This window comes from Centruroides sculpturatus, unplaced genomic scaffold, assembly GCF_000671375.1.
Source record: "Centruroides sculpturatus isolate CEXI.00-Female unplaced genomic scaffold, Cexi_2.0 scaffold139, whole genome shotgun sequence".
NCBI classification, from domain to species: Eukaryota; Metazoa; Arthropoda; class Arachnida; order Scorpiones; family Buthidae; genus Centruroides; species Centruroides sculpturatus.
In genome coordinates this window covers 592016-619473 of record NW_019384370.1, presented here as the reverse complement: position 1 = coordinate 619473, position 27458 = coordinate 592016, and the positions used below count along the sequence as shown (strand labels likewise).

The 27458-nt window shown below is 26.8% G+C and overlaps 1 protein-coding gene and 1 long non-coding RNA gene across 2 annotated transcripts; both read left to right on the top strand.

Moving 5' to 3' along the window:
• The first annotated feature begins 13514 nt into the window (after positions 1 to 13514).
• Positions 13515 to 14481, top strand: LOC111614498. Its single transcript, XR_002754943.1, has 2 exons — positions 13515 to 14140; positions 14266 to 14481. It is a non-coding gene; the product is annotated as an uncharacterized LOC111614498 (long non-coding RNA).
• A 4717-nt stretch (positions 14482 to 19198) lies between these two features.
• Positions 19199 to 21817, top strand: LOC111614480 (forkhead box protein C1-B-like). Its single transcript, XM_023355858.1, has 2 exons — positions 19199 to 19548; positions 20452 to 21817. The coding sequence occupies exon 2, from the start codon at positions 20785 to 20787 to the stop codon at positions 21607 to 21609; it is 825 nt and encodes a 274-aa protein (XP_023211626.1). The 5' UTR covers positions 19199 to 19548; positions 20452 to 20784; the 3' UTR covers positions 21610 to 21817.
• The last annotated feature ends 5641 nt before the right edge of the window (positions 21818 to 27458 follow it).

Genomic DNA, 27458 nt, shown 5'->3' with positions numbered 1-27458 from the left:
AGAAAACACTTTATTACATTGTTAAATTCTCTAAATGCATTTTGCAAAAAAAAAAAAAAAAATAGGCCTCCTCAGTAGGGTTATCAGCATATGCTTCAAAACTCCAACAATATTCCATTATGGATTTCCATTACAAATTTTCATCTATATATCCAACAAAACCTGTATTTAAATTAACCATATTGTTTTGCATAATTATGGCAAAATGTTCTTTAACTTTTCTTTTTACATTATTATTTTCCTTATAAACAATTTTTACATTATTAATTTTTAATCTTACAGCTGCTAAATGTTCCGACAATCTGGTCTGCAGTTTTCTCTTCGTTTCACCAATATAGAAACTTGGAATATTACATGTGCATTCGAGTCTGTAGACCATGCCTTCTTCTAATGGGTCCTTTTTAATACTTCTTATAATCATCAGATTGGACAACCTATTATTTTGAGTTGGAGCCAGTTTCATTAAATTTTGATTAAGAATTTTATTATATTTTTCATATATATGCCTTTTATATAAGGAAATGATACATACTGTTTTATTTCTTGTTTCTCTTTCACTTTATATCTATTCAATATGAATTGGTTATATCAATTATTTAATATTTTCCTTGGATACCAGTTTAGAATATACTTCTTGTGTGTTGCTTCTATTTCCTGTTCTTTTATATCCGTTTTTGTTGTTCTGGAAAATATCTTTCTTATTTCCATTAAATATATATTACATTTTTGATTTATAGGGCAGTATGATTTAAAATTAAATGATTTAAAATTTTTTAGCATACATGGTTTTTCATATTTACAATATTCAATACAATCTGTAAATTGTGTAATTATTATATCTAAATAGTTTATTTTATTATACTTTTTGGATTCTTGGGTGAATTTAATATTTGAATTAATTTCATTGGCTTGTTTCAATATTTGAATAGGTGTCATTATTACTCTATTATATATAATCAATATGTCATCTACCTTGCAAAAAATATAATGCCCTTTTGATTTGATAGTTTTGTCCATATCTAACATGTAGATTTCTGCTAATTTCGGTCCAATTACTGAACCCATGGAAATGCCATCTTTTCTTGAAACTTTTCTTGCCAGTTTGGCAAGAAAAGTTTTCTTTTACTGTAAAAGTCCTATTTTTTTTTTTTTTGGTGAAATGCATTTAGGGAATCCAGATAGTAGATAGTATAGCCCAAAATGTACTCTAGTAGTTTAGGTGTAAGTTTGGCTAACAATTTGAGTCTGATTATATTGTATTTTATATATATTATATTCCAGAGACTTTATTGGAGACTATTTACAAGTGTTGAAACCATTCAACAAGAGTTTGTGTTATCACCGGAGATACTTACATATAATATACATTTACATGTCATTATCTAGTCATAATAAATTTTATTTAATTACCACATCTTACTATGGTTCTTTGATCGATAATGGCTGCTTAGGCATGGCCAACATATGGCCTGCAGGCTGGATCCAGCCCATCGATTGAATTTATGTGACCTGTGATCAATCTTTCAATATTAGCTACTCAAGTCCGAATAGCTCGATAAAAAATTCTGACGCCTAAAAAAAAAAGTCAACAACTCTCACTGTGCATTTAGAGTTAACCCTCCATTACAAATCTCGTAAGTACAACGTAAAACGTTGATAAGGCATGATAATGTGAAAAATATATCTGTAATATCTATCTACAATTTAGTCTCTACGGAGTGACACCCCAATGAGATCTCACACCTCCTCAAAATCTTCCTAGGGCAGCCTCTGGTTCGGCCTGTGAAAAAGTTCTCTTTCCAATTCGGCCCGGGGGCAAAAACTGTTGCCAACCCTGCGCTAGTTAGTAATAATTAATTATATAAATCTGCATAAGGATAGGTGATTAGAACATCTTTTGCTAATATTAATAATTATAATTAACATAGTTATAGCCCATAAATGATCCACTCTTTAGGTCTTTATTGTTTTATAAAGCTTTCTTAATAAAGCTATAGCAAAAAATCCAGCAATGAGTTACTTAACTTTCCTGACAATATTTGGTGGTGTCATCTGTTATGATATTTTATTTAAAAACTTTTTATATTTTTAACTATTATAAAATGGCAATAAACTTAATTTTGAGGATAGGGATGGGTTTTATAAAAAATTGTAAATGCAAATAACAAGTAAAATCATCATTAAGTCTGACCCTACTGGAGACACACACAAGACACATACGCTACCCTTTACCTCCCCACCCCCTCAACTGTTAATCACCAAAATTTAATAGCATCAATCTTTCTAATAAACAAACCTCCCTGCAAAGATTAATTATTAAGCTTCAAAGAGGGTGAACAAAATCATGCTCCCCCACAGACACTAACATTCATACATACAGAAAAAGCCCCTGAATTTTTTTGCATCTCTTGATATTTCAAGGTGTCCTGAGTCCAAAAATGTAAAAATCTGAGGGGATCATTTTTTCACCAATTATCATACTTTTCCTCTGTTATATATAACAGCCAGGAAAGCAAAAATTATTCAAAATAATTTTAAAAATTAACACTTCATTGTTTAGATAAATGTATTACTAGTGATTATATATATTCCAAATAAAAATTTGTAATAATCATGATGAATCTTAAAATTTTGTATACAGATAATTTTCATTTTATGACAGTTTTATTTCAGGAATTCTGATGTAAATCATTGGTCATAAATCAAAAATACAAAAATAATGGCAATAATGGATATAGTTCTGAAAGCTACGCATAAGCCTTATATTGTAATCAGTTACTGTGTGCATACGACAATATGATGACCCTTCACATCAAATGATCATTTAATATTTCAGTTAATTAAATATGGTATTTTAATAATAATAGTTTGTGAACATACGTAGCTTGTCTATTATATTCAAAGCATCAAAAATCATACTGAGTTGAAGTATTGGAATATTTGTTTGGAATTTATTTTATTTTTATTGTTAATGCTTATTTATTTAATTTATTATTATTTCATTTTAACTTTATTATAAAACTGACAAGTGAGATTAGAATGATGATCCTGGTCTAAGCACTACACAAAAAGTTTTTATTTTGTTTTTGCCACATAATAAAAAATCTTTGTGATATGGCTCTGTGTTATATTTAAACTTATAAACTTACATATTGTTAGTGTCATAGTGTGTATATTTATTTGCCATTACAGCATTGTATTAACATTTAATTGTTATTCTATACCATTAGTGAGTGCAGAATATTGTTTGGATTTGAAAATAATTTTTTAATACACAAGTTTCAGCTATTGCTAGCTTATAAGTTGGAAACTAGCTATATTGGGAACAAATCTAAATTGCTTTCAGTATGAATATTTAATAAATATTCATTCCTCAGCAGTAAAGAATTACTTTCAAAAAGAAGTACAGGATGTCTACATTGAAATGCCCTGATTTTGAATGATTATAACAACTCATGAAATGAAATAATTTCAGGCTAGTGGTGTATTTAGTGTTATGCAAGAGTTAAAATTACAGCTAAATTTTTTACAATACATTACTGTTTCTACAAAAATGGTGTCACTGCAGGATTAGGCTTGTGTTATCATGTAATTTGTTTAGTTTAAGTCCATTGTTGCAAAGGAATTTTTGCCATGTTTATCAGAAAGCAACCCTAGATGCCAAGAAGATAAAATTAAAGCTGAAGACAGAAATGTATTTTAAAAAATTTAGCTATAATTTTAACTCTTGCATAACATCACTGGCCTGAAATTATTTTAATTTACTGAATTGTTATAAGCATTTGAAATCAGGGTATTTCATTGTAGATACCCTGTATATCAAGTGAAAAGTTATTGATAATGTGTTTATTCCTGAATCAGCAGGATTTCTTAAAATATATAGTTTTAGATTTTAATGACTTAAAAAAGAATCTGTTTAGCCAGAAAATATGAGATTGGTTTTAACTATAATTAATACTACTTATTGAAAAAATTTATAATAATATATTAATATTTATATATTAATAGAAGTGAAGATTTTGAAAATTTGATTCTAAAATAGTAAAATAAATTACATTTAATGATATAAGATATTTATCTTGATTATGTTGCTGTTTTATTTTGTAAAGTTTTGCTGATTTTAAATGTGATTGATTATAAATCAAAAATAAAAAAATGTTATACATAAATGTTAAAACCATTTATGAGTAATTTTTTTTCTTTTAAACACATTCAACAATATGAAATAATAATTTGAAGCCTTAATCAAATTGTTAAAATTCTAAATTAATAAATGTTACAAAACAACTCTTAAAATGTTTATTGTAAACTATAACATATTTCAAATATGGTTTATTATTTTTAATAAACATATTAAATACAGTAGATTTTTGCTAGTATCATTTTAATTTGATGTTAACTGATAGTTAATTCTATAACTTTTTCACATCCCAGCAGAAATCTCATATTTTAGTGTATGTAGATCTTTGCTTAAGAGAAACTTGACATTAACCATTAAAATTTAATAATTAATGTCAACTTCCTCTCCACTTACCTATCAGAATTCATATTGTTATTTTCATAAAGTTTCAACAAAATATAGATTTACCATTTTTGTATTCAAAATTTCAAGATATCTTTTCAGGAAGTTTAAAAAGTTTTATCTGACAAACAAAAATATGAAAGTACTGTTTTTTTATTGTATATTTATTTTGTTTTAAATGTCAAAATTTTAATTAATAAGTATATACATGTGATAAGTATCAAGAAAATGACAATGAGGTCTGTGACTAAGGCTGAGATTGTACAACAATTCCTACTTCAAATGAGTCTTTTGCTATTGATTGTCTTCATTGATATATTTAAACTCAAGAAAATTCTGAAAAGACATTTATTTACATTATTAAATTACACACTGTAATCAAATACATTGACAAAACTGTACTTAAGAAAAAATGTTAATTATTCATAACAGATTTTTTAATGACCTAATAATTTAATGACTTTTATACTTGAAAATCTTTCTTGTTATATGCATCTGGTGATTATTTTGGCAATTTTTCCATGATTCTTTAAATAAAAAAACAGAAATTGCAGTCATACAATGAATAGTGAATACATTTAGTGAAATATTACCATATCTATGCAGTGTAATTTTCTTTGAAAATAAAATTATGTAATTTTTAGTTTTACTTGATTATTTATTAAGGTCAACTATTGGTTAACATCAACCCTTAAGATACAGAATTTGATGTCAGAACAGACTACAGAAATTAATGTCAACAAAAATTTATTGTAAATAATTTATTCTTATATAAATTGAACAATATACAGTATTAAAATAGAACTTAGTTTTTTATTACAATATTTAATTAATTTTTTCAGGTTAATGACTCACCATTAATTTAAGTAAGATAAATTAATGTTTGCCTTTTGAACTTTGTTCTTAATGCTTCAAATGAAATCCTAAATATAAATTTAAAATATTTTTTATAATATTTATTAGTATAAGGTAAAGTTTTGAATAATCAGAAGTAGAATACTTGTCTATAGTCTTATTTACATTAGAAATTTGTTTTTCTTTTTAATATTTGATAAGCGTATAAACTTTTTTATTTGTTTAATTAATTTTGTTTCAATGATTGAATTTCAATTTTAGTCATATCCACTGGTTAAAGCTAATATTTAATGCTCTTAGTAATTTTTTTAATAATGTTGATAAGATTAATTATGGGTAGAGATTTTGTTTCAGTTGCTAATTAATATTTTATGAATATTTTAATATATAAAAATTAAACGTTATATTATCCATTAGTTTTTTTTTTCTGTGTAATATGAATATAACATAATAAAAGTTTATTTAATTATCAAATATTTTTAGATTTTTCAAATCCTTATTTCAAATTAATCTTAGGACACTCAAAAAAAATAATATTAATTAATTTTTTTTTATGAATTCAAACAAATATTGATAAGAATGTGTTTAAAAATGTAAATTTTTTTTTTCTTATAATTACAATTTTATCATAAGAACTTAAAACTTTTTCAATGTATTGAATACTTTTAAGATTAAAATTGAAGGCCTTATTTCTGATGTCATTGTCATTATTATTTTACACCAATTTACAATGGACTGTAGTTTCGGATGAATTTTTATGAACTTATCATACAGAAAACATTGGATACCAGAGGAATGAATTTGAACTTCATTGATATTAGTTACAAGAAAATGCATTTTGGATGTCATATTCTTCATCAGTTCTTATCTCTTTAGTACATGTATTTTTTAAAAACGTTTTTTAGTTGTGCTATTTCTGAAACAATTAAATTTTTTAAACATATAGTAATAAACTTTAAAAATATTGCATTTAAAAATTTATTACTTGTGGAAATACATGGTGATGCTCAAAGAAAATTGGTATTGTCCCTTGGCTTTATAGAAAATTTTTTAAAAAGACAATTTACATTTGTTTTTAGAAGGTCAAGGAAGGAGTCTTTGGACAGAAAATGTAACTCACAAGAGCTAGTTATCAGTTTGAAAACTTGATCTTGAAATCAAGTTAATAATGTAAAATAACTCTTGAAAACTTCTGGGCAATATGAAATAATAATTTGAAGCCTTAATCAAATTGTTAAAATTCTAAATTAATAAATGTTACAAAACAACTCTTAAAATGTTTATTGTAAACTATAACATATTTCAAATATGGTTTATTATTTTTAATAAACATATTAAATACAGTAGATTTTTGCTAGTATCATTTTAATTTGATGTTAACTGATAGTTAATTCTATAACTTTTTCACATCCCAGCAGAAATCTCATATTTTAGTGTATGTAGATCTTTGCTTAAGAGAAACTTGACATTAACCATTAAAATTTAATAATTAATGTCAACTTCCTCTCCACTTACCTATCAGAATTCATATTGTTATTTTCATAAAGTTTCAACAAAATATAGATTTACCATTTTTGTATTCAAAATTTCAAGATATCTTTTCAGGAAGTTTAAAAAGTTTTATCTGACAAACAAAAATATGAAAGTACTGTTTTTTTATTGTATATTTATTTTGTTTTAAATGTCAAAATTTTAATTAATAAGTATATACATGTGATAAGTATCAAGAAAATGACAATGAGGTCTGTGACTAAGGCTGAGATTGTACAACAATTCCTACTTCAAATGAGTCTTTTGCTATTGATTGTCTTCATTGATATATTTAAACTCAAGAAAATTCTGAAAAGACATTTATTTACATTATTAAATTACACACTGTAATCAAATACATTGACAAAACTGTACTTAAGAAAAAATGTTAATTATTCATAACAGATTTTTTAATGACCTAATAATTTAATGACTTTTATACTTGAAAATCTTTCTTGTTATATGCATCTGGTGATTATTTTGGCAATTTTTCCATGATTCTTTAAATAAAAAAACAGAAATTGCAGTCATACAATGAATAGTGAATACATTTAGTGAAATATTACCATATCTATGCAGTGTAATTTTCTTTGAAAATAAAATTATGTAATTTTTAGTTTTACTTGATTATTTATTAAGGTCAACTATTGGTTAACATCAACCCTTAAGATACAGAATTTGATGTCNCCTACAAATACATTCAAAAACATAGATTTTTTTCACTCACTTCCCCTTTTATTATCTATGTTTAAAAATATTGGATTTCATCAAAATCTTAAACTGTAAAATAAATGTAGTTTTTATGCGAGAAATACATTATATACATGTTAGTCTTACAAGTAAAAATGAAGAACATATTACATACTTAATTCATTCATTAATACTATTTAAATTAAATATAAACTTTAAACAGTAATAACAGAATAAAAATTTTCAATGCAAGAAAATACATTAATTTTTCTTTTCTTTTTTTTTTTTTGAGAAATTCCTAATAAAAATATACCAATATATTTTTGAGTTTAAAATAAACAAACAACAGTATAAAAATAATAAGTCATTCACTAGTATCTGTTTTCTTTTTCATCATATTATATTTTTAAAAATTTTTAATCTACAATAATAAATTAAATTTTGTAAAACATTAAATATTATTTCTATTTTTTTTTATGTTTTAATTGCATAATTTAATTATTAATTAGGAGCATGTAAGATTATCTTTAAATGATGAATTTAAAGAAAGTTACGATAAAAACTGTTAATTTTTTACGTCACTTGTATTATTTTAATATTTTAAAAATTATAAATTTTAATTAAATAAATTAATAATCTCTGGCATATCTGAAAGTAGTCTAAAATTTCTAATACACAAAAAAAATATTGAAAATGTGAAATAAAAATAATATAGAAGCTATCAAACAGAGTGGATTGAAAATTAGTTAACCAATATATAGTTAAGTTATATTAAGAAAGAACTATTCTGTAAACAGCCTTAAAATGTTTTAGTTAACTGACTATTGGGCCATTCTGTATAATAGAAAAATTTATTTAATGTAAATTGTAGATTGAGAATACATTTTAATAAAATATTAGACTTAACCATACAGACAATTTAATGCATTAAAATATTTAAAGTGTTAAAAAAAAGGATTTAAATATTTTACTTGGAGTTTGTAATCATGTCCTTAAAAGTTGTTAATAAAATAATTTATGAATTTGGTTTATGCATTTCATTATTATTATTTTATTTTCATTTCAAAGAGATATAAATACCAAACATTGTGCAATTTGAAGATGTTATAAAAATCTAAAAATTATTATTAATTGTATACTTTTTATTTACTTATATTTGATCTGCAGTGAGTGATTTGCATTTCTCAATACAATATAATTTAATGCTTTTGCTAAATATCTTCTCATGTTTCATATTTAAAATTTTTTTACTGGAAAAAAATAAAATGTTTTGTACATGTCCTCCTTCAGCTCTTTAGGTTCTGCTTCCTCAAAGGTGTTTCTTAATGCTAATAAAATATTCCTTTTTCTTCATCAAAGTTATCTCTCTGGTATTATTATTCCTTTTTTTATGAAAAAGTCTTTAAATAAAAACTTTTATTTAAAAATTATTTAATGAAAGAATTCTCTTAAACTGTATCCAAATAAAATAAAGAAGAAAGTGGATGTTCCAGTCGTACTTCATTCCTTACAAAATTATTTATCTTAAGAGTTACATTAAGAAAAATTTCTATTTTTATATTTAGTATTTTTAAAAGTTTATTTATTTTATTGAAAACAAAAATAAAATAAACTGGGTTACTAAAAATGGGCCTTTAGAAATGATTTTTGTCAGTTTATAAATAAATAGCTTTTGATAAAATAAAAACACAACAATTTTTTATTTTGTAAATGGTCTTGCATAGAAATTGAAGATGATTTATATAGGTATGACTTGGAAAACAAACAATTAATTAATTTTAGTTTTAAAATTGAATGTAAATTGTTTTTAAGAGTTAGTTTGATGTCAATTGAATACATCTTTTAAAACATTAATAATAATTATTCTAATAATCATAAATTAAAATTTGGAAAAAGTAGTTAGTTATAAACACAAAAGACTAAATTAACATAGTTTATTTCTTTTTTAATTAATNAAAATTTCATTGATCAGATACATGGATTGTCCTGTTGTAGACAAAGAACTTTTTTTTTTTTTAGAGAAAAAATAGTTGTTTCCCTTCTCTTACTGAGACTTTTTCCATTAGCATTTTTCTGTATATGTGAAATGAAATGATTTAATTGATGATTAAAAATTTTTCATCTGTCATTACATGAGGTTTTTTAGCTTTTTTATTAGAAAAGAAGTTAATAAAAAAAGCTAGAGTCTCATATAATTCCATAAAGTGGGATTCCATTAACTGCAAAATTTCAAATGGAACCTGAGAAATTATGTAATTAGATTAAATTAATGTCTAATTGTACTGTAAATGGTATGCTATCTAAAGAAAGAAAATTTCATAACTTTTTTCAAATTGATTTCTGTATTAATTTGTTAATTGCTACATTCCAATTTACATACTTTTTTTAGAAAGTGTGATTAAGAAAAATCTCCAGATTAATAGTTGCTGTTTTTTAAGCATAGAATCCAAATATTTACATTTTGATAATGTTCCATTTAAAATTTCAGTTAATTCCACTCCCACCAAGAGAGGTTAGGTGGTTCTTTAGCTGATAATAATGCCTTTTCTAACTTGAATACTGACAAAAAAAGTATTATTAATCAATTGAATAATGGACTAACACTTTATTTGGGCCATCTTGTATATATAATGATAATTAGCCAAACATTTATTATCAATAAATATATTAAATACTTCCTTTTTTAAAAGAATGTCTAACTAAAAATCTTGTTTTTCAGCAAGTATTGAATACTTATTCACTACCTAATATTTAATATTTGATAGTCAATATTCTGTTTAATTTGAATATGACTTATAAAGAAAGAGAAAATGTTTAATTAAAACATTTTCTGGGGTTATGTTTTTTTTTTTTCAATTTGTTTTATAATGTTCCTCTCCAACTGAGTTTTGTTGTTTATTTTTTTAAACAACTCGTATTTTAAAAAATATGCATTTTAATGCTTATTATAGCTTTTTAGGAAAATATTTTCTATTTAACATAAATTTCATGTAAATTTTCCCTATAATTTATTTGTATATTCTTGAAGGAAAATATGATTCTGTGATCAGCATTCTTTTAAATGATTCAAGAAACTTTATAAAAAAAATAGTTTTTTTTATTTATGTTTTATGTTTTTGAACCTCTTTGTAAGTCCTTTCTTTCAGAAAGCCACACTCAACTTTTCTCAATGGAAAGACCTACAAATACATTCAAAAACATAGATTTTTTTCACTCACTTCCCCTTTTATTATCTATGTTTAAAAATATTGGATTTCATCAAAATCTTAAACTGTAAAATAAATGTAGTTTTTATGCAAGAAATACATTATATACATGTTAGTCTTACAAGTAAAAATGAAGAACATATTACATACTTAATTCATTCATTAATACTATTTAAATTAAATATAAACTTTAAACAGTAATAACAGAATAAAAATTTTCAATGCAAGAAAATACATTAATTTTTCTTTTCTTTTTTTTTTTGAGAAATTCCTAATAAAAATATACCAATATATTTTTGAGTTTAAAATAAACAAACAACAGTATAAAAATAATAAGTCATTCACTAGTATCTGTTTTCTTTTTCATCATATTATATTTTTAAAAATTTTTAATCTACAATAATAAATTAAATTTTGTAAAACATTAAATATTATTTCTATTTTTTTTTNTTAGCTACTGTTCTGTACAGTTCTCACGCGCTTTTATTACATCCCACGATTCGGAATTTATTTAAAAATACCGGGAATTTATATATAAAAATAATTGTAATATTTACCTATTAAAAATTTGCCATTAATACAAATACTAACGCTGTAAAAATCAAGATTGTAAGCGTTTCGTCGCTTTAGAAACGCGCTATTATTGTGAAAACAAAATTAGCTTTGCATCTTATCTCTTGTAAAGATATTCCAAATATAAATATTGGGTCTGCCAAGCTTTATCAAATCAAATCATGTGAATCATATACGATCTTATATTTTATAAACAAATTTTTATGATTCTTATCGACAGATTATGTTTATTGGAAGATATTTAATAGCTTATAAAACTCGAAAATGATCTTAAAATTAAACCAGTCTCGTTCGAATTACCTACATCTTGGTCTTAAGTAGTGTAAAATTCATGTGAATACATTCAAAGCCTTTCCTTATGTTCATAGGTATCGAGAGAATGGCGTGTTAATTTATAAACCAATTAATAATTAACTATTTATTTATTATTAATTAATGGCGATTGTTCCACGAATAATTTTTGATATTTTACGTTATTTATAAATTCAATTTTATTCAGAACGGTTTGATTGTTGTGAACACAGGTAAATTAATACAAACAAAATCCTCTTTTTAGATATGAAATCACATCGATAGCGGGATATATTTAGAGATATTAGGAAAAAAAAACAATAAAAATTTCCTGTTGTGATACTTTATCAGTTAATTATAAACAAATATGGAGTGAGAATCTCCAGCCATTTATATTCGGAACGGACTTTAGTAAGCAAAATTTATTTAAATTATTTAGGGAAATAATTTTTAAAGAAATAAAAAGTATTTAAGAAAAAGAGAAAATGAATGAAAAGTTTGATATAAATAAAAGAAAAACATTTGAGTAGAAAAAAATGCACGGATAATTCGATTTAACGCGTAGAAGACGGGAAATGAAGCTGAAGATCATTTCCTTATCATAATGGATTATTTTTAAACAAACCTACATCAGCTTGTGTTCCGAATAAACACTAACCTATTATTATTTTAGCAGCGTTCCATTAATATATCATTAGTTATAAACTGTAAAGTAGTATTTATACTAACAAAATAATATTGTTACATATAAACAAAATCCGACATATACAGTAATAAATAATAATTCCGCCGGATTTTAATCGGGCTATAATATGGCTAATTAATAATAAATATATTACGTAATCCGACATTTTTTAGTCCTTTAAATTTAACACAAGATGGCGGCTTAACCGCTTACCTTTAGTATCATATTGTATATAATAATTATATATAATTATTGTGTTTATAAATAATACAAATTTTTAAATAAAAATATTTGAGATAAATGCTACATTAATAAATTAACAATATTTAAAATACAATATTTAGATTATATATTGTTTAGTTTAGTTATAGGATGTATAATTTGTTTTATTTTGTTTAAAATTTTATAATTTTTAATTATATTAACTTTTTTATTGGTTTTTTTCATAATAATTTAGAACAAACTTCTGTATATAAAAAATGGTGGTGATTACTGAACTGAAATTGTCAATATAGAAAATTTATTTAATGTATAATTAAATAAATCCATCTCAGTAAATGATTAAACTTCAATGTTAACAAAAGCTCTTTATTAAATTCTAAATTTGTTTATAGCATTATGCTAGAAAAATTAGATCTATAAATAGAGTTAAAATTTCAAAATGAATCAAAGTATCAGTTTTCTTTATTTATAAGTAATAAAAAGTGATAAGAATTTTATTAAATATGTATCAAGATTATTTATTATGTTTAAAAAAATTAATATTTCAAAATGAACAGTAGTTAATTAAATAACAGAATTTTCAATATAAATATTTATTTATATAATATCCACACCTATTTATCATTTTATATAATTTGTAAATATGCTAAATTTTCGTATAAATACATTAATCATTTGCTGATTTGTTCTTTATAATCAAACACCGTTTATTGATATTGTATGTGATGAGTGAATGAGTAAAAAATTATCTGTACTTTGGATATTTTTTGATATATTAATTATGTATAATGTATATAATAATGTAATTTATAACTTTGATAACTTTTAAGAGTATTACTTCACATATGTTAATTAATTAAATACATTTTTACTTTATACAAAATCTTAAGGCGTTAAAATGTATTTAATTAAATTTAAATTAACAAGAGAAAAAATTGTTTACAGGTATTAATTTGTGTATTTTTTAAAAGAATATGAAAGCAGAAATGCTTATTTTATAAAGAATTATTGTTGTAGCCTATCAGGAAAATAATCTGCAATTGTCAGATAAGTTATTAGATTTTTTTCGTGCTGTTCGCCTCCCGTTTTCTTCCCCCCTCGTGGCGCACTCGAACAAGAGATTTAGAAGTAGAATTTTGCATACCAATCAGATGTTGGAATCGACCACCTGGCTAAAGGATGTAGTAGCCCCGAAGGCACGGGTTGTTGTGGCAGTGAGCCTGCTGCAGGATTTGATTAAAGGTCCATTCAATTAGATGGGCCGACCGGAGGAAAGAATAACAACTGGAGGGTCATTGTGGTTCCCGTTCTGCCAATTCTGGAGCTGTCCATCATGTCAGGCGAGCTGCCAATATTTTGGTTACGGGGAGGGTGCGAAAACTAGAGGAGAAGGGGCGATCCGGGAGACAGTGGCGCCGTTAGAGTGGCTGCGTTAGAAATCTCGGTTGTGTTTATATATATTTGTACGACGTGACACTAATTTTGTTGTTCCCGCAGGACTTCCTCCTAGGCGATGCCACAAAAGCGAAAAAGAAGTTCGGTTGGTCCCCTAGGATAAAATTCGAGGTTTGTACCGGGGATTTAATCAATTTTTCTATCCGGATTAACTCACGAAATTGTGCGAATCTTAATCTGGTAACCGCAACCACTGAATTGTAATGCTCATTTTTTTCCTTTCTAAATCCCCACAGGAACTGGTACAAGAAATGGTGGACGCAGATATAGCTCTGATGAGAAAGAATCCAGCAGCTTGAGACGATCGTTTATTTATGTTTTACATTCCATTCATCGTAAGAACTGATACGGCCAGTTACCTTCGATCCATCATACAATCTAATTTTTTTGCACGAAGAGGTTTTTGGGGGTGTATTAAATCACATTGGTGAATAAAAGCTTTATAAATTTAACGTATTAGCATCATTTTCATTTTGTGTTTTCTAATTGTCTGCTGCACTAAACTGTAACTAGGAAAAACAGACTTTACAGGAGTTAACTTACTTGTTAGTACAACATACGAAGTAAATAAACATAATATTTTGGAAAATATTCAGACAAATAGAAAAACTAATGTGAAAGGTGTAACTTTTAATAAAACTTTAAGCCATTTTTACATACGAACTCGTTTATAAGATGCGAATTGCGTGTTTGAATTAAAATGTAAAATAAATAAATAAAATAAAAATGAATTTTCATTCGATTCAATGAACAAAATTACGAAGATTTTTGTCTTCGAATTAACGTACTTTAAAGGTTTTAAACGGCAAAGCACATTCTTGATATCAATGTTGTCCCATGTGGTGCTCGAAGTACTCGATTCTTTGAACGACAAAACACCGCCCAACGGTGGTTAGGGGAAATATAAATAAGCTATTGTGAGTGAAGAGCTGTGTCTGGGGACATTGGATGGCGTCCTATCCCACCGTCATTCAATGGATAAATAAACAATGTTGGTAAGACCACCCAAGTCCCGTCCTCCTCTCTCTTAACGGATATCCATCAAGGACATTGACCTTCTATCATGTGTCTTCGAAACTTTACATGTTTAAAAAAAATTAAGCGTTGGCATTAGAAGAATAATCTCAAAAGTATAATTAACGACTAACAAATGTTTAAAATCTTTATTGGATTTTAAATAAACTCGAAAAATGCTAATTGATTTCTAATTGATTCGCTTCAATTGAGTTACTCTACGAGATATAAATTTTATTTTCTCCGATGAACAGAGTTTTAATTTATATTTTATCTAATGAATGCGTATAAGTAACTTGATTACAAGTAGATATCATTGTTATCTATCTATTTTTATACACTATTTTTTTTAAATTTGCACATTGATTCTTCATACGTAAATGTTTTTCGTACCTTTCTGATGTTTCTAACATTTTAATCTAATGCAAACTGAAGGAAATTTTTCAGTTGTTTAACTTGATTTTATATTAATAAATGTTACGAAAGGAACGTCCGAATGCCTGGTCAACGTTTTACTTCCATTTCTAAAACTGACCTACTCACTGTTTCAAGCAAAGTTTAGAAAGTTTCAGTTTTATGACCGATTTCCCACACAACCAAGGACCGAACAACATATCAACTACTTGATATACAACTACTTGATATACAACTGTTTACATTCAACTCTAGTAACCTCTGTCCGAAACGTTTCATCGGCCGGACAACGCGTACAAGTGTGCATTTTGTAAACAACACGTACAACCGAGAAGTCTTCTAAAGGGCATCTATAATTAGTCACTTTTAAAGAAGACCTTGAATTTAAAATATTTAACACGATGAGCGAGATTTATTACAAAATTTTATTTCGATTACACACAAGAAAAACAAACATTTAATAAGATCAACACGGAGACGTCTTTTTATTGGCGATTCTTAAAAGATTAAACAACGAAACACGATAAGAGATGCACGGTTCTAATCAACAAAGTAATAAAAATGATATGATTTAAAGAATTATAAAATTTTGTGACTTTTATTTATGATCTTGTTCGTGAATTACAAACAAATACGAGAAGGAAGATCCGCCATCTTTTTTAAAAGTTCTTGCATTCAAATTATTAATCGGGTCGAATTTTCGTCCGTCGTCTTTCTCGGGTTTTTGTTTTTGTTTTTATAGTTTATTTTTTGGGTTACTTAGAACAGGATTAGGACAGGAACGATGACAGAATGACAATTTATCAAAGTCAGGAAAATTGACGAACTCCAGACTAGAATGAATTACAGTGTATTTTGTGTAATGTTATCTTTAAGATAGACAAACTTCTTTTTATATTTTATTGTATTTTGACGAAGTTTAAACGTGATTTAAAAGCATTTTATAAGAAAAAGTCGTAAAAATCGAAATTTGATAAATTACAACCGTATTTTTCTTCTCTAAATGTACACAATTTAGCGCTTCATCTTAATATAAAGTATAACAATTTCCCATCAGTCTAGTAAATTATCTCGTGTAATAAAACACAATTAAAACTGATACATACAGTATTAGTTTTACTTTTTTTTTTATTAAATCGGTTTAATAATTTTATTACAACAAAATTATCTTGTTTAATATTCATTTGATTCTAATAATCCCTATACCTAAACAACTGGCATTTTAAAGTATCAAAGGGCAATTATTAGAGCCTATCCCTTGCCCCCTTTCTATCTTCAGTATTTTTCATCATAAACAGGTTGTTTTCAATTGGGAAAGATCTACTGTTATCTAATGTAAACAAAAATGGCAAATGGTATTATCGAAATTAATGTCATGCAGCGTAGATTAGCCTGACTCTTATGTCAACATTCAACTATAACTTCCTTTTCTGTTAAATCAGCAAATTTGTTTTAAAATTGATTGCTAGAATCAAGGATCTTTTTTTCTTTTTTAAGCGAAAATTATTCCGGAGAATGTATTTTTTGTTTATTTTCTAGAATAATTCTATATACGAATGTATCCTGCAAGAAACTAACATCAAACCTTAGTTGGCTTTGGACATAATGGTGTGGTGATGATGGTTACTTGTATTTTAAATACGTCCGGAATAAAAAGATGATATAAAATACGATAAATTATTATTTTAAAATCGACTCGAGAAAAATAAATATCTTTATAACTGTAGGCGTTTTTATCGTTAACTGATAGCTTAAAAGATCTTGTCGAAACGTAAACATGTGAAGAGGCAAGTTTTTAACTCTGTAATGAATCTGTATAAACAAATACTAAACTTTCTCTAGCGAGTGTTATAAAATTCTATTTTATAGAATAAAGTGGGGGAAAATTATTTTAATAATTAAAAACAAAACAGGCCTTTTATCTTTCATCAACAAACGATTTTTTCTAGATAATGGTGATCTATTTGATTAGACTTATCAGTTTTAAAACTAAAAAAAGATGTTTGGAGAATTTTATAAAGGTTATCCATTTAGAGGTTATAACGAAGCTTTGTCCGTGTTAAACGGGTTGCTATCGTTTATAAAGTTTCACCTTTTGAATGTTCACGTGTCCTTTCTAGGTTTTTCGTGCTCTTACAGGTGTTTGAGGTTCGTATATATATTTTATTCGAAATTTAAACCCGAAGTCAGAATTTTTGGAGTGTCAAATAGGTCTTTCCCTCTTAAACTCCCGACACTTAGCCACTACTTTCACACGAACTTTTTAACCTCGAGACATTCATCAAGGAAAGCTGTCGATGATACAATACCATTAAGTTTATGTAAAAGAAAACAATATTAAAAAAAATGACATAGGCGTGATTGACAATAAACAAAATGCCGCCGCCGTTGATGATATAAATAGCTAAGATTAAACTGTCTGTCTATCTCGTTTTAGAAAATGGTTTTTGTTTTGACAGACACCATCTGAAGTGTAGAATTATGATAAAGTGGTTGTGTGTGAGAAATGTCCTCTTAGAGAGGTTCCATTAACATTGGCTCCCACAGCACAACAGACAATACACACGACGTTAATGGAAATGTTAAAGGACTGTTTGGACGTTTGTAATTATCAATTTTTCCCCCTCTCTTATTTATTTAAATTTTAAAATCCCACGCTGCAGAGTTTTCTAATTGAGTGTAACAGTTTGCTTCTGATTGGACTTTGCTACATTGCAACAACCATCGAGTGCTAAACAAACATGCCATATCTCTTGAACTTAGATATTATTGTATTTTATTCTTACTGAGATAATTTTTTTAATGTTTAGTTTTCTAGAATGGCTTTGAATAATTAAAAAATGTTAATCTATATAATTTTTTACAGTCAATGGCATTCTGTACTGTACTGAAAATCTTAAATTAATTTAATTCACTGTCTTTACACTTTACACACAAAACAAGCATAAAATACTCCTTATATATATAATGCAAACTGAAGGAAATTTTTCAGTTGTTTAACTTGATTTTATATTAATAAATGTTACGAAAGGAACGTCCGAATGCCTGGTCAACGTTTTACTTCCATTTCTAAAACTGACCTACTCACNTAAACATGTGATTTCTATTTAAAAAAAAAGTTATTAAAATATTTATAAATATTTTTATAAAAATAATCATAAGCAGTTATCGATATAGATAGAGTCGAGGGTGGAGTAAAGTATGTCTGTAGTGTTTGTACCAGTGACATGTGCATGACGAATGCATGATCAAGATATTAAGGTTGTCGTTTCAGTCTAGTTGACCTTGGCCTTCTAGATTATTCTTCGCCTTAATATAATATTTGTAAGCGATAATATGAAATTAGACACTTTTATCTACCATTATTATAATATTTATTATTAGAATGTAATAAATATTATAATTTTTAAATTTAATCTATAGAATTTGTATATTATTTAATAGAGTGAGCTTATGCGGTTGTACTCAATATTTTATATAATTAATATAGAGTGAAATGTAAAAATTATAAGAGAAGATGGTGTAAAGTTTATAATATATTTTCTACTTTGGTGAGTAGCCTATATGAAGTGGAATATTATGTAAATTTTATATAATGCTAATAGGCCCTTTGCAAATTAAATGATAAGATAAGAATGTTTAAAGACAGGAAATCAATTATCAAAATACATTGTTACCTTTATCGATAAGTATAGATATGAAAATAACAAATATATTAATCACTCGGGTGTAACCATAAATATAAAGATGGCGATCGCTCCGATAAATTACATTAGAATTTTTTTTTTCTAGTGAGAAATTTAACACCTACACTCGGAGGTTTTAAATGGTGTGGGTATTAAAGGTAGCCGTTTTTTTCCTTCGAAGAGAGTTGATTTATAAGATGCAATAGGAAAGGCGAGGCTCTCTTTTAAATAATTGGTTAGGTTGAACATATATCTTATAGAATCAACAGTTTTATCAGTTGTGTGTTATATTTACAGTATCTTATTTAGTTTGCCATAACACACCCCGTTGAGTTAATGTCAACAATTAGTTTTGTTTTGAGCTTCGACTTCGTCGGGACGTCTCCCTCTCTCCTCCCACTTGTGGTGAGTTTCAATTTGTTTTTGACTTTTAATCCTGCTACAACGTAACTCAATTTTATAAACGTTTAATTACTTTTTTAATTAAATAATTCTTAAATTAATGCTTAAATTTAAATATCATTCGAGGCGGTATGAAACTTTTGCTGGATCTAAAGCCACTAAAAACTTGACGATTTAATTAAGAGGGTTAGAATATTTATGAAGTTTACAAGCTTATTTTAAACAAAAGTTTGAACTTTGACTCGAATTCTTCGAAGATCTCTTATGCTTTATTTGTAATTAATAGACAGATGCCGAAACTCGGAGAAAAACAAAGGATTTTTTAGCATCAATGTGATAAAATAATTGGGGCATTTACATAAAATAAAATTCATTTCTGGAAGTTTTTGGCTTAGTTTCAATTTTAAGTACAAAAGAATTGCACGTGTTTTGCTTACGAAAAGATTTGGAAGTATATTTAATTATTTTAAAATGTCTACGATAATATTTTGAAGAAATTTCAATCTAAATATTTTAAAAACTCGGTATTTTTCATTCATTTGGGACTATGGGGTGGTCTTCTCCACACTCAAAAAAAAAAGAAAAAGAAAAAAAAACTAACTGGGATTGTAAAAACAAACTTGGACGTCTTGGGTGGGCCTAACCAGATAATCAGCTTCGGTTCATTTATAAATAAACTCAAAGGACGTGATTGGACGAAGGATTGGTCGTCATGACAACGCTGTATTTAATTGACATTTCGTAGAAGCTAAGAGAGGCTTTGGATCCAGCATAATTTGCGACGTGTTGATGTTAAAAAACAATCAAAAACATTAACATTCAATAAAAATTGTATTGTATATAATGCAAGCCAGGACCTATATCTGCTTAGTCGAGCCTTTAATATTGCTTGGTTTGTTTCTGTAGGTACTGTGAGACGACAGCAGTCTGGTGGAAGCAGTAAATACTGTGGTCTAGACATTCCGTGAGCGTCGCAATTTCAAAGACTACTTGAAAACTTGTGGAATAACAGTCGACTGACTTTGTCTTCGGTGTTGAGTACGAACACTCCTTTGCCTTTTGTAGACTGATTTGTGAGACAATACATTAATGCCCAAGTCAATTTCTTGAATGTCGACAAGGGATACCTACCTGTAAGTACTGTGGACAGATTTTCGTAATTTTTATCAAGTAGAGAGTCGAACAACTTAGTTTGTTGTGTAGTGCTAACTAGTGTAAGATCTACATGCATTTGTTTCGATGATGTCATCAACCGGTAATGATTATTACGGTCACTTAACTTCTACTCCAGTTATGTACCCGACAAATATAAATTTCGGAACTTATCCCGAGAAAATTAGATATAGACAGATTAGTAGTTACGAAGTAACTAACAATAGAAGCTTGGAGAATAGAGTACAGAGTGACAAAACGGCTCAGAAACCACCCTTCTCCTACATAGCTCTGATAGCCATGGCTATCAGGCACGCACCCGATCATAAAATCACACTGAACGGCATTTATAAATTTATCATGGATCGCTTTCCATATTATCACGATAATAAGCAGGGGTGGCAGAATTCTATACGTCACAATTTAAGTCTGAATGACTGTTTTCTGAAAGTACCTAGGGAGAAAGGAAAACCAGGTAAAGGTAACTACTGGACTTTGGATCCGAATTCTGAAGAAATGTTCGAAAATGGTAATTTTAGGAGGAGGAAGAAGCGCATTAAAGGTACTACTTGTAAACTTCATAGAAACAATAATGACGACATTAGCAACGAGAAAAATTCGGAAAGATCGGATTCGAATCGGCAGAATTCGTGCCATACTAAAGGTACCTCTTTCACCATCGAAAGACTGATAGGTAGTGATAAAGATCGTGACGAGAAGGCCAAGCATCCGGTCGACTTGCCTCCACTACAGAACGTTCAACCCGCTCGAGGTTTGTTGGGATTCGAACTAGTTCCCTACCATCTCAGAATACCTCCGGGCAAATTTCAGTATTACAGTTGGCCCACCTGGAATTTAACATCTGCACCTGTTTGGTATACAAGTTCCACTTCCGAACTTTTACATAGGTGATTTTTACAAAGTAGCAAACAGGTTTCGAGACTCGATTCTTTTAAAGTAAATATCATCTTGTGTTTATTCTTTCAGTCAACTGTCCATAATTCACAAAGTGACGTTTTATAACGCTGTAAATACGGTTTTTTCAATAGTTACTTGTACTTTGGTAGTGTTTTGTATTGTACGTGAATGTGATAAATAAATATTAGGATTCTGTAACCTTTTTTGTTGTTATGATTTAGATACACAAAAGTTCAATATTTTGATTACTTTTTTTAAACATAAAATAAACTAGATCTAAGCAAAACTATGCATTTCTTTTAATTTTCATTTCGAAGAATTAAAGCTAGCTAAATTAAATGACCGAATCTAAACAAAATAAAAGTATATTTATTGATGTTAAACTTATCAGTAAATCTAACAGGATGAGAATAAATGTGATATTATGAGTTATCGCTTGTATTTATAACAAACTTGTTTACAATTTAAGCCATCTGCTTATATTTTGAAGGCCAACACGGAGAAGGATTACGTTACTTCTAGGCGCAGAACTCAATGTGGTCACTTAAAATAAACATTAAACGAATATATACCCGAGGGTAACGGTCAAGAATTTATAAATAAACATACTTGTTATGAATTTTGCTTAAATAAATAATGAAAAGCATTAATTATTTTTTCTCTAGTATTTAAAGAATAAATTACTGCTTTATGTTAATATCTGTCGTTGATAATTTATCTAAAGTCCACTGTTATGACAACATTATAAGAGAACACACGTGCAAGATTATTAGCTACTGTTCTGTACAGTTCTCACGCGCTTTTATTACATCCCACGATTCGGAATTTATTTAAAAATACCGGGAATTTATATATAAAAATAATTGTAATATTTACCTATTAAAAATTTGCCATTAATACAAATACTAACGCTGTAAAAATCAAGATTGTAAGCGTTTCGTCGCTTTAGAAACGCGCTATTATTGTGAAAACAAAATTAGCTTTGCATCTTATCTCTTGTAAAGATATTCCAAATATAAATATTGGGTCTGCCAAGCTTTATCAAATCAAATCATGTGAATCATATACGATCTTATATTTTATAAACAAATTTTTATGATTCTTATCGACAGATTATGTTTATTGGAAGATATTTAATAGCTTATAAAACTCGAAAATGATCTTAAAATTAAACCAGTCTCGTTCGAATTACCTACATCTTGGTCTTAAGTAGTGTAAAATTCATGTGAATACATTCAAAGCCTTTCCTTATGTTCATAGGTATCGAGAGAATGGCGTGTTAATTTATAAACCAATTAATAATTAACTATTTATTTATTATTAATTAATGGCGATTGTTCCACGAATAATTTTTGATATTTTACGTTATTTATAAATTCAATTTTATTCAGAACGGTTTGATTGTTGTGAACACAGGTAAATTAATACAAACAAAATCCTCTTTTTAGATATGAAATCACATCGATAGCGGGATATATTTAGAGATATTAGGAAAAAAAAACAATAAAAATTTCCTGTTGTGATACTTTATCAGTTAATTATAAACAAATATGGAGTGAGAATCTCCAGCCATTTATATTCGGAACGGACTTTAGTAAGCAAAATTTATTTAAATTATTTAGGGAAATAATTTTTAAAGAAATAAAAAGTATTTAAGAAAAAGAGAAAATGAATGAAAAGTTTGATATAAATAAAAGAAAAACATTTGAGTAGAAAAAAATGCACGGATAATTCGATTTAACGCGTAGAAGACGGGAAATGAAGCTGAAGATCATTTCCTTATCATAATGGATTATTTTTAAACAAACCTACATCAGCTTGTGTTCCGAATAAACACTAACCTATTATTATTTTAGCAGCGTTCCATTAATATATCATTAGTTATAAACTGTAAAGTAGTATTTATACTAACAAAATAATATTGTTACATATAAACAAAATCCGACATATACAGTAATAAATAATAATTCCGCCGGATTTTAATCGGGCTATAATATGGCTAATTAATAATAAATATATTACGTAATCCGACATTTTTTAGTCCTTTAAATTTAACACAAGATGGCGGCTTAACCGCTTACCTTTAGTCCAAATTATTGAATATCGTTATAATTAATTAGCCACATTATAGCCCGATCGAAATTTGACAATATCGTTTATTCTATTTACTTTTTAAATATCTTATGCAAAAGTATTAAAATAAAATAAATCTTTATATAATTTCGAAAATTTAAATAATAAGACATGAATAATTTTATTACTCGTGTCTCACTACACCGCTCTATGCTTCGGTATAATATTCATATCTCAATATACCGTATTCTTACGTCACTGTAGTTCGATATATTGGAAGTAATATACTTTATATCTTCTGTATAAATAATATACCCCATTCATACTTCATTATATTGAGTAATTAATTCATAACTTTACACGAATTAGCCATAAAGGACTTTAATGAGAATTTTTAATTGTTTGATACAAACAAAGCTTCGGTCAAAGATTTTGAATATATTTATTCGAATTTATCTTTTATATTTACTTTTTATTATTAAAGAAAAATATTTTGCAAGTAAAGTCATTCGTGCGTTTCTTGATTTATTTCTCTCGAATCAAATTGCTATAAAAATTGAAGCGAATAATTTAAAAATATTCTAGATTGATATTTACTTTGTTATTATTCATTTACTTACTGTTTACATAAATAATATACGATTTGTAATTGTGCCGTGTTACATTATCGCTTTAAAATTGAATAATCAAAATCTCAACTTTATAAATTAAAAAAAATAAATCTAAATATACAGTATTCAATTGACAAAATAATAACTTTAAATAAATAATGTAAACATTAATTTTTATACATAATTTCTAGGATTTTTAATGGATAATTAAGAGACCTCCATCATTCTTTGTATCCTAATTAAATATATGAAGCATTATTCAAGGGAGAGACTGTTTAATTTTAATTCTTTCCTTCTTATTTTCAAATCATAAATAATTTTATAAAATAAATTTTATACATAAGAACAAATAACAAAATAAATTCCGTTTTAAAATAAAGTTGTTCGAAGTCTATTCGCCAGATGGAGCCAAAGTTAAAATTCCGTTGAATGTATTTTACGCTTCAAGGTTAAAATTAAGAAAAATCGTTTAATGTCGCCCTCTAGTTTTAAAAAATTTAAACTGTACAAATAATCACTGTATTATATTAAAATCAATTTTATTATTATTATTATTATTAATTTTAATTCGTTTAAAATAAAAATTATTTTAGAATATTAAGAATTTTATATACATCATAATTATATTTAGATACTAAGATGAGATCTTATAATTTGAAAAAAAAAAAACGCCGCTAGCCCGTTAAGAACTGTATAGTTGGCTCACATAGGAAAAAATATTCGATATACTAAAACAAGAATTAGCAGATGATGAATGAATTTCTTCTAGGATAGAATGACAATAATCCTGTTTTATTATAGAAAGATTGAAGAATTAGGAGACAGTAAAGCATTGTTCCTGCCTACAGACATTTCCAAGATGGCGAGCGCTTGTTTTTTCTGGAAAACAAAAACCTTAGTATACACATTGAGATAATAGTCTTCATTTTTTTTTATCATCTCTTTTTTTCCGACCGAGATCGAATTACGGATAATAAATCAATTTTTACAGCAGCCATTTAATGTTTAGCGTAGAGTGAGATGTTGTTATCACTGCAAAACAAGAAAATTGTAACCAACTCTTCTTCATAATTTTCTTTTCTAAATAAAAAAGAAAGAAAGAAAGAAAAGAAAAGTTCTTCCCTGCTTTGAGAATTATTCAAATGAAAGGATAAAAGATGGAAGCTTTTTTTTTACGCCGAAAAATAAACAAAATAAATCTGTTTAATATTCTGTAAGAGTATCTTTCTCACACGTGATCAGGCTTCTCAAATTTGCTTCGAATTTTGAAGTTTTTATTATAAACAATCAATAGAAAGAAATATCGAGATTAGGTAAAATATATAACTATTCTATAGTGGTATGAACGATTTATAAAGATTCGAATAAGCGAAAAAATTCAAATGAAAAAGGATCTGGAAAAATATAAAGTCAACATAAAATGGGTTTATAAGCTTACTACAGAGGAAGGTAACTTTTAGATCCCTTAGAATTTCATTAAATATTACCAAAATTCAAGCCAAGAAAACATTTATCATAGAAAAAAAAATGTTTCTTAACATCGAATCCATTTTAAGTATATTTTTATTAATTTGTATAGGCCTACTATATATATATATATATTATTCTGTTATTTTTCCAATTGTTTTCTTCTTGTCACGCTTTCAAATATTAAAGATAAATACGAGAAATTAACAGAATAAATGAAGATAAGGGCCTAGTACACAATTACACAATAGTAAGTTTCTTAATTAAAATGTCTCTAGCATATTGTTATTTTTTCTATAATTTTAAGATATATTTTTAAATTTTTTAACAAATTGCAAGCATTAAAAACTTTCCAATTTGTAAAAGAAAAAAAAATAATAATATAATTTACACAGAATTAAAGATATTTGAGGAAAATGTTATTTTAAACCATGTATTATAGTAAAATACTATATTGATTGATTATATTTAAGCTATCAAGTTTCTTTCTATAATATAAATCGATGTATAAATAAACACAAGTTCTTCTGTTATGTATTTATTATTCATTCGTGGATTGAGATTTATATTATTATTTTTATTTTATTTTATTTTTAAATCGGTGTCTCCATCTGTTGTATTAAAGATGAAATTTATTTTAAAGCAGTTAAGTATCGAATGCAAAATATTATATCGAAAAATAAAGTATATATTTATCTTAATTAACTATTTTAATACATGTCTAGTTTAGATGGATTTATCAATTGATTTTACCAACGTTTCCATCTATTTATATAGTATGAAAATATTGATCGGCTACTATTAAATTTGCTAGTACGTTTCAATTGTCTATAATGGGGGGAGTCTGCAGAATATTTTCCCGGGGAGGAAAGCTTGGAGACAAATAATTACATTAATAAATTATTATTTAATTTGTGGAAATTTTTACTCGATTCCAAGAGGGAAGTGTCCCGTTTTCCCCCCTGAAACACTCTTCCACCTCTTAATACAATATTTTGATATTTAAATATTTTAATTAATTTCTTTAACATGTCGATTTCTACATTAATTTTTCAATTGTTTTCTTTAAATTGTTTATAAACACATACTTAAATCTGAAAACAGTAGGCCTATTCGTTATATATTCTGCTTGGCTCATTACTACAAGACTAAGCATCACTCGAATTTTTAAAACATTTTATATAAGATACATTACAGTATATAAATAGTTTATAAGATCAAGGTTTAAAAAGGGGTAATTCATTTCATTAGGCCTGTACAAGGGGCCTGTAAAATTAGAAAATAGGGGCCTATGCCAGTAGCCGAATATAACAGGTTTATATGAATATTAACCTATATTTAATGAGTATTTTTCGGATACATTACAAAATTTGAAGTATCATTTGTACTAATTCTGATAGGCCTATTGCGAGTCGAAAGTTTTTTAGGTTTTTTTTTCCATAAATCTGGACGACTTTCGAGAGACGAATTATATAGGCCTATATTTTAAATTGTTGATAAATCTGTTACTGTTTTAATTAAAATAAATAAATGATTAAATTCATTAGGAGTAAAAATAAATCATTTGAAAGTATTGGATCAATTAGCAGGGTTTAAGATGGCAGATAAGGAACGAAGTGGAAAAATCTTTGGAAAGTTTGAGAGTAAGCAGGCAGCGATCAGATTTTCACAGCGTGGGGCTGTCACCGAGAA